This window comes from Engystomops pustulosus, chromosome 2 (genome assembly GCF_040894005.1).
Source record: "Engystomops pustulosus chromosome 2, aEngPut4.maternal, whole genome shotgun sequence".
In the NCBI taxonomy this organism is placed as follows: domain Eukaryota; kingdom Metazoa; phylum Chordata; class Amphibia; order Anura; family Leptodactylidae; genus Engystomops; species Engystomops pustulosus.
In genome coordinates this window covers 230,647,878-230,666,356 of record NC_092412.1, presented here as the reverse complement: position 1 = coordinate 230,666,356, position 18,479 = coordinate 230,647,878, and the positions used below count along the sequence as shown (strand labels likewise).

At 44.1% G+C, this 18,479-nt stretch overlaps 1 protein-coding gene across 1 annotated transcript; it reads right to left on the bottom strand.

Annotated features, from left to right (window-relative positions):
- Positions 1-397: 397 nt before the first annotated feature.
- LOC140119450 (uncharacterized) lies at positions 398-16,772 on the bottom strand. The gene is made up of 10 exons (XM_072138488.1): positions 16,655-16,772; positions 14,342-14,914; positions 11,806-12,363; positions 11,609-11,690; positions 6,745-6,863; positions 5,430-5,531; positions 5,114-5,346; positions 4,912-4,984; positions 2,899-2,961; positions 398-822 (listed from the first exon to the last, which is right to left on the bottom strand). The coding sequence occupies exons 2-10, from the start codon at positions 14,909-14,911 to the stop codon at positions 640-642; spliced, it is 1,983 nt and encodes a 660-aa protein (XP_071994589.1). The 5' UTR covers positions 14,912-14,914; positions 16,655-16,772; the 3' UTR covers positions 398-639.
- Between the last annotated feature and the right edge of the window lie 1,707 nt (positions 16,773-18,479).

Below are 18,479 nucleotides of genomic sequence, written 5' to 3'. Positions count from 1 at the left end.
GCAGCACATGCCCCCCGGTACCAGTAGACAGGTAGTCACAGCAAAAAAAAAAAAAAAAGATACCTACCACGCTCTTTATTATCCAGGCGCTGCTGCCATCGTTGCTTAAGCAATGGCGCCTGGGTCATAAAGGAGTATATGCCGCACTACTCTGACACAGATCACTGTCACCTAAGTAACATTGTGGAAATGATGTCTGTGTCATACAAAGATTGCAGGCAATGGTAACATACCTGCCTGAATCCAGTGATCATCGCTGCACACACTGCCGATTGCTATTTATCAATAATTTGTCTGCAAGTCAGGTGCAGCCATTAGAAGAGCCACATCTGGCTCCTGAGCCTTAGGTTCCCTCCCCCTGCCTTAGTGAGTGATTTTAGAAGAATTGTCATCTAACTTAAAACAGCAGGTTAATTTTTACTTTAAAAAAAAAGTTGAAATTATTATTATACAAAGTGGTTATAAATCCATGCATAGCCGGAACTGTACGTGTGTGAACATAATATAGAATTAAGGACCCAGCGAACACCATGGCAGTGGATGGAACCTAGAATGAGTGGCTCCAGGTATCAATGCTGTAACGTTCTATAGAGTTCATTAGTCCACAATCAGCCCGTGTTAGAGGGTGCTCTACTCCAGTCACTGGAGGTCTTTTTGCAGTCTCTGAAGGATCCTCTCTCGCTCTAGATAGTTGTCTTTCCTATGGAGAATCCTTTGCAGTCTGCGGTTCAGCTTCTCTCGCTCTTCTTCAGACATCTCTGTGTTCGGCTTTGTGTGCTTCAGGCAATAACTCATCTGCTGCCTCTTCTTCTGCACATTTTCCTGATGAATAGAAGAAACCAAAATAAAGTGAAATAAAATGTGCCAATGTCAATTTATCAGGTCTTGGCAAACCAATTTTCTGGCGTTGCCAGTCCTGAAATAGTCACAATTCCTTGCGCACAAGCAGGCATTGCAACTATTTTTGACAAGTGGGCGTACAGAGGCGGAGTCACCCTGCCCAGCGCCTGGGCAGTGCAAGCCTTTTACTGCGTTAGCGATGGAGAGCAGACAAATCAGGCGATACCTTTTTGAGGCCAAAACAGTATAGGTGGTACCTGACTTAGAGACACCTGACTTACAGATGGACCTCTTTGCCCACTTTGACCTCTGGCTGCTATACTCTAGTCCCAGGTTGCAATGATCAGCTGTCTAATGTAGCTTTATCGATAATCCATGTTCCTACGACAACACATAATTGTGAAAATCCAATGTTGTCTGGACCTACAACTATACCTGTTCCGACTTGCATATAAATTCAACTTTAAGTTGTAACTCGGGGATGGCTTGTATATACTCAAACTTAAAAAGGTATTGCCTGATTCCTTCTCTCTTCTTCAGCACCTGTACTTCTGCAGGCTACAGCACAATTTACGACAGACAGAACCTGGCGTATACTAGTTCTGCGAGGCAACATTGTGTTAGATATTAGCTATCTCTAGCACAATGTTGCCTTGCAGAACTACAGGGTGGGGATGGAAAAAAAAAAATATACAAAAAAAAAAAATTATATATATTTTTACACCAAAAACCTTCAATAAAGGTTATACCAATTGAGTTGTCTGATGTGCGCTCCCTGTGGTCACATGACTCGACTGTAATTTAGTCCCATTGCAGTGAATGGAGCGGAGCTGCAATACCAAGTACAACCACTATACAACGTTGCAGCGCACTACAGGACTTTTCTGACATTACCTCTAGCCGATATCGTATGCGCAGCATTTTAAAAAAAAGTTTGAAAATGGCCTCTAATTTATTAATTTTTTTGTATCAGTTATTGTGAACTAGAATCAGGAGCAACTGAACATGCATAATGGGTGAAATGGTTTCACATATACTGGCCCTACACGGCTGCTGTACGGCTATATACGTCTTATTTGCACATGCCCTGTGCATAAAGGATGTTTATGAACGTCATGACGGTGGCCAAATTCAAACAGCTATATCTCCTGAACCCTGGCACCTAAAAACACAGTTTTTTGTGTCATTTTATACAGATGAATGTCCTCATTATGGATTGTGTATAGATGCATAGCAGAACCATAAATATACAGCCTTAAGAGTTGTACTAAAAAAATATTTTTTATGTACAGCTTTCTATTCCCGATTGTAAGTTTAAGAGTTGATATCTCCGGTTATGTTAAGCATCCATACACCAGTTAAAAGTCCCATTGACATCAATGTAGATTTGATGTCGTCTGTTATCCATGCATTTTTTTTCAAACTGAGAAAAAGTTCTGCAGTCATTTTTCCCACATGGATAACAGATAAACAGAACATAATGAAGGACATAAAATTTACATTGATGTCAATAAGACTTTTAATTGATACGGTAAACCTCCGTTCTTTCCTTTTTTTTTGGTACAAAGGTTTGAACGGTAGTGTGAACCTAACTAAAATTTCAGGAAAGGGCTCCCTCTGCTGACCAACTAAGGACTCTGAACTCCAATTTCTCCAAAGGCAATTTTTCTGCCATTCCAATTTAATAAAAAGATTAATAGTACATTAATTATCATCCACACACTATAAAAATACTGCACTCAAGGTTACGTTTTATTTAAAATAAACTAGGAAGACACTAAATTGACATTTTAGGTGTATATATATATTTTTTTCCCCCTAGTTTATATAGTGCAGGTGATAGTGGATCTCCCCCAACAGATGGTTGGGTTCGGAGTTTAGGTTCGGCCGCCTGACCCAGACATATTGCCGGATTGACAGCCAAACAGCCAATGCGGTAAATTGACGCCCTTAGCAACTAGACAAGGCTGTGATTGGCCAGGGGAAGTCCCCATCAGGTCCACTCCTCTCTAGACGTTGACCCCAAATGTCTGACACACAATACAATTGGGTACTTACCTCCACCTTGGATTTCCTCTCCTCTGTCTGTTCTATTTGCGTTTTCAGGACGATCGCTTCTTCCTGTATATAAAAAAAAGTTACACAGAACATTTATTTGGAAATCCACACAAAGTAAGGGGCTGCACAAGATTAGAATATTGATCTACAAACCTTATAATAGGTTATCAATAGCCTAATCCTGGAAAACCTGGAAGTTTCATAAGGTAAGCCAATAATACATAAAGTAGTTGTGTACTTATTGTATAGATGGTAAAGTACTACAATAGAGTCACAGGGAAGTATTAGTGTATTAGGGGTAAATCTAGATCAGAAATAATGCCACCGTCCAGAGACCACATATCCAAAAAAAAAAAAAAGTTTTTAAATCACTGACTAAGGCTACATTCACACTACAGTATGGGGGACGTATATACGGCCGACGTATATACGGCCGATATACGTCCCCCATACACTCCTATGGGCTCACGGCCCTGTACGGGAGCGGTACGGTGCAGCACACGTGCGGCACCGTACCGCTCCGTAGCCCGGGGAAAGATAGGACTTGTCCTATCTTTCCCCGTATTACGGCGCCGTGCGCCATTAGTTTCTATGGAGAGGGGCGGGGGTGAGCTGCGCTCACCTCCTCCTCCTCTCCCCGCGCTGCCGTGTGCCCGCCGTGCTACGGTGCGGCGGGCTCACGGCAGTGTGAATTTAGCCTTAGTCAGTGTCCCGCGCTGCAGTTCCCCCCGTTTGTTTACAGGCGCATTGAAGCTCCGCTCTACAGCTTCCAGACAGTAGGGCCGCCCAGAATTTGTCGAGCAGAATCTTTGGCGCGCCTGTAAACAAAAAGGGGCAGAGCACAGAGGGTGCTGGACACTGGGAGCACCGGACCTGGCAAGTACAAGTTTTTTTTCTTATGGAGCCCTCCAGCAGTCATCTTTTTTTTCCTTTATTGCGCTAGGGCAGTGATGGCGAACCTTTTAGAGACCGAGTGCCCAAACTACAACCAAGACCCACTTATTTATCGCAAAGTGCCAACACAAATGTATTTCTCCCTGATTTATACTCCCTTCTGTCACAGCTCCCTGAGGACACCAACAAAGCAGAAAATAGAAGAAATTTGGATGATCATTATAGTTTCCCACCAATGTCCCATAAACAGGAAGAATTGTCAGGGCCGGAGCAGGAGCTACAATGATAATCCAGATCTGTCCACACCTTCCCACCCCTCCAGTAGTCCCAGGTAGAGCTGTCACTTTAAAATACCTCTGCGTACAGCAAGTCCTGGGCTGTCTGGGACTGCAGGAAGATACCTGGAGTCATCTCTGGTGATGGCCTGAGTGCCCACAGAAAGGGCTCTGAGTGCCACCTTTGGCACCAGTGCCATAGGTTCGCCACTACTGCGCTAGGGCAATGCCTTTAATGTACTTGCTCGTTATGGTCTCCAGGGGATGGCACCATTTTTTGATAAGTCTTGGAACTACTCTAATGTCCGAAAAACCACTTTAGAAAAATATGCATCACCCATTCGTTTCTAAGCCAGACTGTTCTGTCAAATTGTCTTTGTGTATTTATCTACCGCAAATTGGATCATGGTTCAGGCTGCTTGTTCTAGTCGGCCATACGCTAGTCTTACATTTTATTGAAGAGGTCTTTAAATAGAAACAGCGCCAACCCCTGTCTATAGATTATGTCTGCTATCTTCCATGTTCACTGCAATGCATCCAGGCTGCAGTACTAGATACAGCCTATAAGCGGGAGGGGCAGTATTTTTGGAAGAAAGTCCTTTTCTTTTATTCCAGGACAGAGAATGAATAATTATTATTATTATTATTATAGCTCCTACTGATTACGCAGCGCTGAACTGAGCTTTACAATCTGTCCCTTTCCCCTTGGGGCTCAAAATCTAAGCAACCTACTAGTGTACTTTGCAGGATGTTGACCTGGGTGGGGACTTGAACCCAGAACCCCAACGCTGCAAGGCTGTAGTGCTAACCACTCAGCCACCGTGCTAATTAGAACACGTCACACCTTTAGCATCTGGATTCTGCATTGCACCTCCTTTACATGTTGCTCAGAAGACTCCAGCTTCAATGTCAAAGATCTGAAAGAAAAGAGACGACCACTAAAAAGCCAGATCAAGATGATCCATGTATGAGCGAGTCTGCTCAATGCCATGAAAGTAATGCAGCACAAACGAGATGATAGGGATACAGTTTTCAGGTGTCTTTACCTCCTCTGATTCTCCGCCAGACTCGTCCTGTCTGCAGCTTCGCGTTGTCTTCTGGCAAGTTCTTTCTCAGCCGCCGCTAGTTGTAGTCGTGTCTGCTGCTGCGCAGCGTGAATGGTCACAGAGTTTAACTGCTTGAGGACGTCATCCGGGGACAGATCACTGACAATGGTGGGATCCCGCGTCCGGCTCAGGAGGGATCTCCCCAGATACACGGCTCTTTCGAAAGAAAATTTCTACAAGACCAGAAACAAATCATCAGCACAGACCCCAAATGTCTGAATGCATCTCATAGGAATAATTCAAGTAAAAACTTTACCATCTTCTCAATGTCATCTTCAATCTTTTCTTTCTTGGCCAAGACCAATTCTTTTTCCTGCTTTGTGGCCGCAAGATCTTTTCTTAGAGACAGAAGTTCTTTCTGAGAATAAATAAATAAATAATTTTGACAAATATTTTGGGAGGAGAACATTAGCACCACCATGCTCTGGCTCCAGCCCCCAGAGAAGGAAGAAAGATGTGCCCATATGTCACCATACATTCCTGTACAGTAGCGTTTTCCATATGACATAGCATTATGCCTGTAAAGTATATGGCGAGAACAGGAACAGTATAGTGGGAACACATTTCTGTGCACTATAAATCAGGTGCAATATATATATAATAGATATTTATTATATGTACTATGGCAGCGTTGTCTACTTATACTGTGTATGGAAATGGATAGTGTACTGTATATTGTAATGCTCTTCTCATTCTGGGAGGAAACTCTAAATAGTTGCCCAAACCTGGATGAGACTGCACCCCATCCTTAAACTGTGAACTGGAAATAACACCAACTCTTGAGTTACACCTGCACTAGGGAGCCTCACAATTTAGTCTTTACACTAGATTCTACTCCTCTAGCACCCAATTCTGTAAGGGAAACCACACATCACAATCCATAACCCTACACACCACAGGCCAGGGGGCGCACAACCACACTATGTACTCCCCTACCACTTATGTGCCTATGGAACGCTACTGCACAGAGAGAGAGAGAGAAAATAAAGGAAAACAGACCTCTTACTAACAAAGAGATCCCTGGAGGAGAAACGACGAAATCCTGGACAGCTCTGCAAGACTTGCTGCATCTCCTAAAACTAACTCCGAGTGAATAATTCATCACATAAACCATAACTGCATTAGCCTGCATCCCATGAAGCCCACCCCTCCTGACATCATCCAGGTCATGGTTCTGATGGTACGGTATTATTTATCTATAGGTCTAGGACTGATTACAATTAGAAAACCTGAAGCCAATGTTCTCAGGTAGTCATACGATTTAGAAAGTAAAATAGCAACTCCTACTCTGATACATCACATCACAGTATTCTAACCCCCCTCAAAAGGTAAAGCATCAACGTTTCCAGTACGTACTAGAAATAGGATATAGGAGTCACATACCAGAAGGATCCAGATTAGAATATTCATATATTTCATTCAGATTTATGAACAGTGAGGGTAGTCTGGTATTCATATACACAATATGAATGAGGGCATATTGGACAGAAAATCTCCAATCTGTTGGATCATTGCTTCCCAGGACATCCTCTCTCCCAGTATAGACCACCTATAGGAGGTAAAGGAGGTACCTTTAACACTTTAGCTTTCTCTTGGTTTTCCATATGCTTTAGAAATTCTAGGTCCTCATTGCGACACTCGTATCCAGCCATCTTTTTCAGTACGCCTGATATACGCATCTGGTTTAATCCTACAAGACACAAAGTGAATAACAATAAAACTATGCAAAGAAAAGATAATTTCACACGTTATTAAAGATCTTCATCATCTTACAATTTCCCATTGTACTAGTGTGTAGATGTGTGTCTGGGAGTGATCTGAAAGAAGACCGGTCACCTCTCTGCACGTCTCTATTAATAGATAAAATATAATTTCTGGTGCATCTTTACCATAAATCAGTTCCCTCTGTTACTCCTCATAGAAAACAATGAATTACTCTTACCGGTAATGTTGTTTCCTCAAGTCACGACGGCACCACCAGAGAGATAGGGATCCGCCCTCCAAGGACAGGAAACCTGAGCATAAAAAGAGGCTCCTCCTACTCCACCTCAGTTAGGTTACAGAGATTTTCTTGGAAGAGTCGTTTAGTTAGAAGACAAAACCTATACACATATTCATTCGGCATATATATATATATCTTCTTCATGCCTTTTTTTTTTTTTTTTTGCGACACCCGTGAACCAAACCACACAAAAAAGTAACACCCGGGTGGGAATACCAGGTGCCGTCGTGACTTGAGGAAACAACATTACCGGTAAGAGTAATTCATTGTTTTCCCCTTCATCACGACGGCACCACCAGAGAGAATTGCAGAGAAAATACAAACAATTAGGGGGGGATAACAGAGGATAAGACTTTCCTTCCAAATGAAAGAGAAGAAGAACCCATCACATCCACCTTATAGTGTTTTAGGAAAGTGTGCGGGGTAGACCAGGTGGCCGCCTGGCAAATCTGTTCCAGCGTAGCATCCCTACACTCGGCCCATGATGTAGCTAATGATCTAGTTGAATGGGCACGGATGCCGACCGGAACAGGAATTTCCGCAATCTCATAGGCCATCTGAATAGTCACTTTAATCCATCTAGCGATGGCTGTGGAAGATGCTTTGTTCCCCTTATTCTTTCCTGAAAAGAAAATGAACAAGCTATCTGATTTCCTCCAACTAGAAGTGGAATCCAAATACTGAACAATACTCCGTCTAACATCAAGACAATGAAAAACCCTCTCTTTCTCTGTCTTAGGGTTACTACAGAATGATGGAAGGATGATGTCTTGAGATCTATGGAAATCAGAAACTACCTTAGGCAGGAACCCTGGGTCTGGTCTAAGGATAACCCTGTCATCCAAGACTCTACAATATGGCTGTTTACAGGACAGAGCTGCCATCTCGCCTACCCTTCTGGCTGAGGTAATGGCTGTAAGAAAAACCGTCTTAAAAGTGAGAAGCTTTATAGAAATACTATCTAATGGCTCAAAGGGAGGACCTGACAAAATCTTGAGGACCATAGACAAATCCCAGGGAGGCAACTTACTCCTAATTGTGGGCCGAATTCTACCTGCTGCCCTAATAAATCTGGAAATCCAGGGATGTTTGGCTAACTCTTGATCAAATAAGGCTCCTAGAGCTGACACCTGAACCTTAAGAGTAGCCGGCTTGAGACCCTTCTCTAATCCTTTCTGCAGGAACTCAAGAATCTTACTAACATTAGGCTGAGCCAACCGCTCTGGGACCTGACCAGAGAAGGAAAAGTAAGCCTTCCAAATCCTATGATAGATCCTATATGTAACTGGTTTCCTACTCTTCTGTAGAGTGGAAATCACCTCACGAGACAAACCTTGCTTTTGGAGAATCATCCTCTCAATAGCCATGCCGTCAGATGCAGGGCTTTTATCTCTGGATGGAGGATCGGGCCCTGCGACAGTAATTTCCTGGATTCCGGAAGCACCCAGGGATCGGCTACTGACAGCTCCCTTAGACTTGAAAACCATGCCCGACGAGGCCAAAAGGGAGCTATCACAATTACTTTTGCCCTGTCCTGTCTTATCTTCCTGATAGTCCTGGGCAGGAGGATCATGGGGGGGAAGGCATAAAGAAGAGGACTGTCCCACTTTTGAGAAAAGGCGTCCACAGCTAAGGGAAGGTCTGCCCTGCTGAGGGAAAAAAATCTTTCTACCTTGCAATTTTTTCTTGTGGCGAAAAGATCTATTAGTGGCATCCCCCAGAGTCTGACTATCTTTGTAAAGATTCTTGGGGCAATAGCAATCCCGAATGGTAGTGCTCTGTATTGATAATGATGAACCTCCGAGTCTACCTGAATGGCCACCCTTAAGTATCTCTGAAAGTCCTGATGTATGGGGATGTGGTAATACGCATCGGCTAAGTCTATCGAGGCCATGAAACAATCGGGGAACAACAGGTTTACCGCTGATTTCAGGGTTTCCATCTTGAATTTTGGAACAATCAGGAATTTGTTTAGGGGCTTCAGATTTAAAATGACTCTTAATGAACCCCCCGGTTTTTTTACCAGAAACAGATTTGAATAAAATCCCTGGCCCTGTTCGGCAAGAGGAACTTGACACAGTACCTTTTTCTGGACCAGGGTCCGGACTTCTGTAAACATCGCTTCTCTGTTTTCTCTGGAAGCGGGATACGTGATGGCTAATCGAGAGGGAGGAGGAGATAGAAAATCCATCGAGACGCCCTTTTGAACTGTCTGTAGCACCCACTTGCTCCCTGATATCTCCGACCAGGCTTTGAAAAAGTGGGCTAGTCTTCCCCCTACGGGGAGCCTGGCGTCAGAAAGCATTTGGTCTCTGACGCTTTGGGTCTCTGGACTGATTGAACAGGAGTCCTCTGTTTCTTTGAAAGGGTCTGAAATTCTGATTCCTTTCTGCCCCCCTTCTTTGAGATCTCGGCCTCCGAAAGGGGCGAAAGGAACTACCTTGGGTAGAAGGAAAAGATTTTACCCTACTCCCTGCATTCTCCAATAATTCTTCTAACACCTTTCCGAATAACAATCTTCCGTCACAAGGGATTCCACATAGTCTGTTCCTTGACCCTATATCCCCTGGCCAATTTTTTAGCCAGAGGGCTCTTCTAGCTGAATTGGACAATGCTGATGACCGAGCAGTAAGTCTAAGGGCATCGACAGAGGCGTCTGCTAAAAAGGCGGCTCCCTTCTGTACATTAGAAACTGACAAGGCTAAGGCATCCCTTGGCACCTTATTTTGGATATCTGTTTCTAGCTGATTTACCCAAAACAACATAGAACGGGAAACACAAGCGGCTGCAATATTAGGCTTAAAGGCCGAGGTAGCCGAATCCCAAGACCTTTTAAGAAAACTTTCAATTTTCTTATCCATAGGATCTCTTAGGGAACCTAAATCTTCAAACGGGAGAGAAGACCTGCGACTGACCTTTGCTACAGACGCATCCACTTTAGGAGCAGAGCCCCATGCATTGGATACCTCTGAGTCAAAGGGGTACTTCCTCTTCACTGATCTGGGAATATACGATTTCCTATCTGGCTTCTCCCATTCCTTCTGTATTAGGGATGACACTGTCTCATGAAGGGGAAAAGACAATTTATGTCTTTCTTTAAGGCCTTCGAACATAATATCCTGAACGGACTTAGGTTGCTTCTTGTCCTCAATGTCCATAGTCATCCTGACTAATTTAAGAAGATGATCCGAGTCGTCAATATTAAACAGAGGACGCCCTGCATGTTCTGCTTCAGAGGCCAGGGAACCTGAATCGCTAACTGATGCTACACCTTCTTCCTCTGATCCTGACCCCTCTGCAACGTATACCGCCGCGGAGGTGCCTGGCTGATCCTGAGTGAGTGGGGGTGGGATAGGATTTGACAACTCTCTGGCCCTTTGGACTTCCTCTCTAACCACGCTCCTTAATGATTCCATCCAAACGGCAGATTCCTCAGTTAAGATTTTGCCAATACAGGTGTTACAGGTGGCTTTTTCATAACCGGAAGGGAGTTTATGGGCGCAAATTTTACACTCTCTATGGTGCGTCTTACGGGTAGCCTTTTTAGGCCCCTCTTCTCCCTAAGATAGACAAACAATAACACCCGTTATAAGATCAATACAAAGAAGAAAAAAACACTCACCGCCCTGCAGTATAGTTACCGGGGCTGGAGTCCTGGGTGTATCTGCAAGATCACGTTTGTCTGCCATGCTGCACTGCTGACTTGTAACCAGCACTCAGCAGTCCCACCTTTTCCCATTTAAACTTCCCGCCAGGTGGGCGTGGCCCCTGACCTTACTTCCGGTCAGGCTGCCAGTGGCGAGAAAAAATACCAAAAAGTGATCAAAAACAGAAAGAAACACACTTTCCTTTTGAATAAGTAAAAAAGTGCGCCTCACCGCTCTTGGAGACATGCGGTCCGCTCCATTGCTGTTCTGAGCGCCACTTCGAGCGCTCATAGTCGAAACCGGAAGTGACTACGCGTCACTTCCGGTGCGCGCTAATCACTCACCCCCATAGCCGGCAGCCGCAGGTTCCTACCAGCTTCGTTCCGACCGCGGTCCTGCACGGCCGGAGGGAGGACAACGCCACAACCTCATCCCCACACCGGAGGATAGAACTGCCGGCGTCCCACACTCCTTTCATGGAGAAGGGTAAGTGAGACACCGCAGGGCCTTCATCACGGCGTGCTCAGGTCTCCTTCCAAGGACAGGAAACCAAACTGAGGTGGAGTAGGAGGAGTCTCTTTTTATGCTCAGGTTTCCTGTCCTTGGAGGGCGGATCCCTATCTCTCTGGTGGTGCCGTCGTGATGAAGGGGAAAATATGAATAAAACCCATTATCTTCAGCATCCATTATAGCTTATCCCTCCATGTCCACAATGTATGGACGGATCCCATCCAAACAAACACTAATGAGTTTTTTGGCACAACATAAACCAATGCTGCGCTTTACCTTGAACAGGCATTTCACTGATCCTCCGATTATTCTGTATTGTGGGTCGGCTGAAATCTATTGGATCTTCACCTCTGACCTCCTGTAAAATACATCATCCGCACAATGACAGGCTTGTCTCCAGTCATACTAACAGAAATTACCTAAAATTCACATTCCCACTTCGATGATCTGGTGATCCTACACTAGTTCCTCACCTTTTGTGCAGCCATCGTGCCGTCACAACTGGACGCATTATGTAGATCCGGCGCAGTGCTGGAAATTTCATAAACTTCACTATTTTCTTTTTGGACATTGCTTCTTGTAATTTCATCACAGATTATTGGGCTGTTCTCATCCTCTTCACTTGTATTTGTTCCCCCATTAACCTGAATGCCCCCCAGTACGTGACCGGACACCGGGGTGCGCTCCAGCTGGCGGCCACACCGTACAATATTATCTGTGACTATACATGAGCTGAACGACTCCTCATCTTCATCTCTTCTTGGTTCAAACTGCTGAGAGGGTAAAAGGGGCAGGACCCCCGGAGCCGGGGAACGTGGAAGCTGCTTCCCAGTATGGAGAATGTTCCCAGGAGACGGATACTTTGCGGCTCTCAGCTTGTACTTATTCTTCATACGTTTCACTTCCGGATCCTTTTCCCGATCCTTGCGTTTTTGCTCGGCAAATTCCTGGAGGAGATTCAGTGCATCCTGGTCACTCATTGCAGTTTTTGATCTCCTCCACGCTGACAGCCTCCTCTCTGTATCCATCGTCTGCATGGAAGAAGATGCAAGGATTATAGGCAGATATTACAGGAATAGTAGTAAGTCACACAATTAGCTCTGCTATGCATCTATGGACATTCAGGACACTGAAAAATACTGAGCTGCATCACATCGCATTGTGGTCTTTCCTGCCCATAGACAGACCTGTATATACACAATACCGAGTCCATCTCTATATACACACACACCATACATTACATGATTTGTAAGGATTGGATGTATTTGTACCGTGGAAGTGTACTGCATGACGGTAATATAAGATCACTGCAGTCTTCCAAGGACCTTAATAATAATTCCTTTATTTATATAGTGCACACAGATTACACAGCGCTGCACAGAACTTGCCAAATCGGTCCATGTCCCCAATGGGATCACAATCTAATCAACCTACCAGTATGTTTTGGAGTGTGGGAGAAAACCAGAGGACCCGAAGGAAACCCACGCAAACACAGAGAGAACATGAACACAAGTCTTTGCAAATTTCATGCAGACATCCTCCTCTCAGAGGATCTTCTAATAGGTCCGGGGTCTAACCCATAACTGAACCCTACAGGTACAGCAGAAGACAATTTGGAGGCAAGTAGAGCCCATTTCCAAGGTGAATGAAAAAGAGTGGAAACCCAGAATAATTTTTGCTGTATGTCTGTTAATATTAATTTGCTTTTATTATTAATAAAAAGGTTTCATTTCCATCAAAATACTTTTTAAACATCACTGTCATTGTGAATATGTACCAAATTCATACATGGTTTGCTACATCTGGTGCATTTATAATGTGTCCAAAGATGTTACTCTGCTTTCTGTGCCACTACTTTATAATATTTTATATGATAATGCAAGAATTCTTGTAACTTTTTTTTTCTATTTGACAATACTGGAGAGCAGCAATGACAAATCCCTATTATGTTCTCTAGTTTTTGACCATTCTAAGCAGAAACTATACACATTTATGTCAGTTTTTAAAAATGCGGTGAAAGGTGGTGCGGTCACTGACTACTTACCATATATAATTAAGTATAAGCCTAGTTTTTCAGCACAAAAAAGTCAAAAGAAAAAAAAAAGGGGAAAAAAACTCAGTACTCACCTTTCCAATGCCCCCCACAGGTGGTCTTCTTTCTTCCGGCAGCAGCAGGTCCATGCACGGTAGTCGCTTGCACACTATGACGTCAGTCGCCACTGACTCACTAGTGCGCGTGCGGCCAGCATGCAAGGACCTGCCACTGCTGGGGCACTGGAAGCGAGAAGAGAACCTGGAAAGGTAAGTATTGAATTTCTTATTTTAGGGGTAGGGGGCAGTCTGGCTATATACTAGGGTAGGGGCTATATACTGGGGGGCAGGAGGCTGGAAGGCTATGACCAATGCTTTTCCTACCCTAGGCTTAAAGTCAAGTCAATAGGTTTTCCCAGGTTTTTGGGGAAAAATAAGGTACCCTGACTTATACTTGAATATATACGGTATATAACATGGAGACAACAGATGTGTACGGGAGTGTCATAAAACACTACAGTATTAAGATTTATCACAACATGAAGAGCTTCCTTACTGTTCTGCCGCACCTACGAACCCAAATATCAGGACTGTCTTCACAAGTGTATTCAGTCTATGATATTGTATCGTCTGTATTTCCCAGCGTTACATATATATTCATCTGATGCTGCAAAGTCACTGCAGCCCCATGGGGTGACTGTACGGAAGGCAGGATTGGTAATGCAAAGGATAAAAGTTGCAGGATACAAGTAAAGTGACCTTCCCCCTATCAGTCATAAAATCTATTATAATACCGGAGACTCGATACTGATCCGTTGGGATCAGCGATATAGTACTGGCAGCACAGGCTCCATTACAATAGGTTTATGCTCTAATGCACTAATGTATATTAATAATAATAATTCTTTATTTATATAGCACACATAGATTACGCAGCACTGCAGAAAGCATGACAAATTGATCACACGAGTTCCTCACCTTTGGCGCAGTCTTCATTCCGTTGCCACAGGACGGGTGCTCTAGACCCGCTGCAGTGTTGGACATTTCATGAACATTACGGTTTTCATCACAGATTTTTCTTATTATTATTTCCTCTTCTGCAGTATCACAGATTATTGGGCTGCTCTCATCTCCTTCACTTGTATTTGTTCCCCCATTAACCTGAATGTCCCCCAGTACATGACCGGATACCAGGGTGCGCTCCAGCTGGCGACCACACGGTACAATATTATCTGTGACTATACGTGAGCTGAACGACTCCTCATCTTCATTGGTTCCTGGTTCAAACTGCTGAGAGGGTAAAAGGGGCAGGACCCCCAGAGCCGGGGATCGTGGAAGCTGCTTCCCAGTATGGAGAATGTTCCCAGGAGACGGATATGCCGCGGCTCTCAGCTTGTACTTATTCTTCATACGTTTCACTTCCGGATCCTTTTCCCGTTCCTTGCGTTTTTGCTCAGCAAATTTCTGGAGGAGATTCAGTGCTTCCTGGTCACTCATTGGAGTTTTGGAGCTCGTCCCTGCTGACAGCCTCCTCTCTGTGTCCTCCATCGTCTGCATGGAAGGAGATACAGCGATTATTATTATTTTATGCTTTTTTTTTCTTTTCTTTTTATTTAAATAATTAGCAAAACATAGCAAAAACAAAACAGCTGTAGCCTTGTACATGGCAAATAGAAAAACACCAGGTAAGAACACAACATATATGAATTTTAAAACATTTCCATATCCTATTCCTTAAAGAGAACCTACCACCACGATTCTAACTATAAAAAGGTAGAACGGGTGGTAGGTGGATGAATGGGACGTGAGGATAGCCTTTTTGGGCTTTTTGGGCTAATCCTCAGGTCCCGGCTATCCTTTAGTAAACTTTAATAAGTGTGTATGTTAATTTTTTTAAGCGGGTACTGGGGCGTGGAGTAGCCGGACATGAGGCTACACGTCGCGGCTACTCCACGCCCCAGTAGCCTCTTTTCTCTGCCTACCATGTAATCTTCGGCCCTCGTCCATGTACCCGGCGTTCTGCACATGCGTAGAACGCAGGCCTACGGTTGCGCGGCCGTAGCTCCGTGGCCGGCGCTATTGCGCATGTGCAGAACGCCGGGTACTTGGACGAGGGCCGAAGATTACATGGTAGGCAGAGAAAAGAGGCTACTGGGGCGTGGAGTAGCCGTGACGTGTAGCCTCATGTCCGGCTACTCCACGCCCCAGTAGCCGCTTAAAAAAAATTTACATACACACTTATTAAAGTTTACTAAAGGATAGCCGGGACCTGAGGATTAGCCCAAAAAAGGGCTATCCTTACGTCCCATTCATCCACCTACCACCCATTCATCCATGATAGCATTTCTTTATTAGTGTCTACCTGTATAAACCAAAAAAGAATATTCCCCCAAAGGGATAGGTGAAAGGAAAGATTAACAGAAAAAAGAGAAGAAAAAAAAGAAGAAAATAAAGGAAGAGAGAGAAAAAAAAGAGCATTATTTATTCTTGTATCAGAATTTTCCCTTTATCTCATGACCCCTAAATAAATCTGGGTTGCAACGGTTCCCATCTCTCCGTAAAGATTGGAAATTTTCATTTCTCTATGGCTATCCAACGTTCGTATTGTTAAAATTTATTTATTGCTATTGTAGCTTTTAAGGAGGGACCTTGTACTTCTTTCCATTGTTGAGCTATTTCCATTCTTGCTGCGCAGAGTATATGGGACACCAAGTATCTTGATCTTTTTGGTAATGAATCCGTGTTCACTGTTAAAAGGGATAATTCCTCTGAGGGGACTACCTCTTTTCCAACCACTCTAGATATGATTATAAATTAATTATTTTATGCTATTAGGAGTTTATGGTTATATTACAGTCTTCTGCACAAAACCGTAGTGGATCAAAGTGAAATTTGTAGGGAGATGGACTATTACATAGTCGGCCATTCCGATAAACAGGCGGCAATGCGGCTTATTACTATAAGGTCTTTAGAAGTCATTGAGGAGTCAGAGATCAGATATTTGTGTCATGTGTTCTGGATATGTCACATGTGAATGAGGGAAGGAGTATTATAGCAGGAGTAGTGCCTGTCACACACTCAGCTCTGCTACATCTATGCACATTCAGGGCCTTGTGATGTTTACATAAACTATATTAAACCCTGCAGCAGCTGCGACACACAGGAGGAGAACCACAAGTCCCAGCATAACACCAGCCGTGTACAGTCCGGTACTCATATAGTATCACCAAACAACCGCCGGAGCGAAAAGACACCTGAGAAGATTATTACACCTGATCGCCCGATTCTTACCGCCCGATCGCCTCCCCGGTACCGGCCCTGCTCTCTCTGCTCTATAGAGAGATTTAAATGTCGCGCGACTTCCGTTCTGAATACGGGGATCTGATTGGATGGTAGAAGAGAAGAAGCTCGCGGCTATTGGCTCTGCAGGGAAACCAATCAGCCAGCAGCTTCAGTGTCCGTCCAAGGCAGCGCGGCGCCACCTGCCGGACAGAGAGGGAAATGCGCGCTGCAATACAATACAATGCAATGTCACTATTCATACAGACGGGTAGAGCTGCGGTGCGGACTGTGCGCGTTTTTGAAGTATTTTTCTGTGATTTTTTTTATAATTCTTTTAATGAGTTGAAGATGTGTAAAACACACTTTCTAATTTTTTTTTAGTCTCCCCCAATGGATTCAAACTTACATGAAAGTTATCAAACGTAAAACAATATTGTGTTAATAAAACACTAGTTTTCAGACGCAATTTTTGGCCAAAGACCATAATGTGTGAGACCGTATATAGGAGCAGTTTCCCTTTTTTTGATGCCACTTCCGGTTAGCACAACAACAACTGCATCTGAAAACCTGAATATATGTCTACTCAGGCCACGATCACACCGCAACGCTAGCGCACAGTGGGCGGTCTTCGGGCCAAACGCATATGCGTTTCCAGAGAAACGCATGCAAGGTTTTCCTGGAAACGCATGTGCGTTCAGGCCGAGGACCTCCCCCTGTGCGCTAGCGTCGCGTTATGAACTGACGCCTAGTGGTACGTCAGGCCGTGCTCACGTGTTTTGTTTTTTAAGATAAAATCAGGAAACCATAAGTCGATCGAATGTGTTTCTCTGGAAACGCATGTGCGTTCGGGCCGAGGACTGGCCCCTGTGCGCTAGCTTCGCGTTAAGAATGGACGCCTGCGGCCTTGGACATCAAGAACTGCATCTGAAAAATGAAACTTGTGAACACGGCCTAAAAGCGATGTGTAAACACAAATGTTAACAACACTGTAACTAGGAAAATCTCCTCTTCTCAGTTTACGCATATAGAAGCGCATATGCGATCGGCCCATAGCTCGAAGCCGGATGCTCACGTTGTGGTTGTAAACCCAGGGCTATCTCCACATGTTAACGTTCCCTGAGGGGGCATTCACACATGTGAATGTGTATACATTTAATTTTCATAATGTGCCGCTAGCACACAGGGGAGTGGTCCTCGGCCCGAACGCACATGCTTTTCCTGGAAACGCATGTCCGTTCAGGCCGAGAACCGCCTTCTGTGCTCTAGCGTCGCATTATGAACGGACTGCTAGCGGAACGTGTGACCACTGGCTTCCATGCATTTTTCCTGTTACATTTGCAATGCTCTTCAAAACCTCAGGGCACGTTCACACGTTGCGCTTTGGTTGCGTTTTCATTGCGTTTAAATGCATTACAACAACTGAGGAGAGGTAATTTGCTAAATTACATTACCGTTTACGTTTGTAAATGCAATGTTAACACATGCGTTAACAAAACACATGTGTTAATGCTTTGTTAGCGTGTTGTTAACATATGCGTTAACATCACATTTACGATGCGTTTTGTAAACGGAAATGTTAACAGTGATGTAATTAGACAAATCACCCCTCCTCAGCTGTTGTATATGCGTTTCAAACACAATCAAAACGGAGGTCAAAACACAACGAGTGAACGCGCCCTCAATGTGAGGGCACACGTGCTGTTGGTGAACGTGTTTTGGGGCGGTTTTAAGCAGTCTGTCAAAAACCGCGTGTGTTAAAAAATGCATACGTTTTGATAGGTTTGACCAATTATCTTAATTCAAACTGGTCAAAAACGGAGGCGTTAAAACGTCC

Excerpts from the sequence above, each read along its gene's own strand:
- LOC140119450 (XM_072138488.1), bottom strand. The coding sequence starts at position 14,911 with ATGGAGGACACAGAGAGGAGGCTGTCAGCAGGGACGAGCTCCAAAACT. Across the intron at positions 6,864-11,608 it reads CAGTGAAATGCCTGTTCAAG|GATTAAACCAGATGCGTATA; the intron begins GTAAAGCGCAGC and ends TGTGTCTTGTAG. Across the intron at positions 823-2,898 it reads AGAGGAAATCCAAGGTGGAG|GAAAATGTGCAGAAGAAGAG; the intron begins GTAAGTACCCAA and ends TCTATTCATCAG.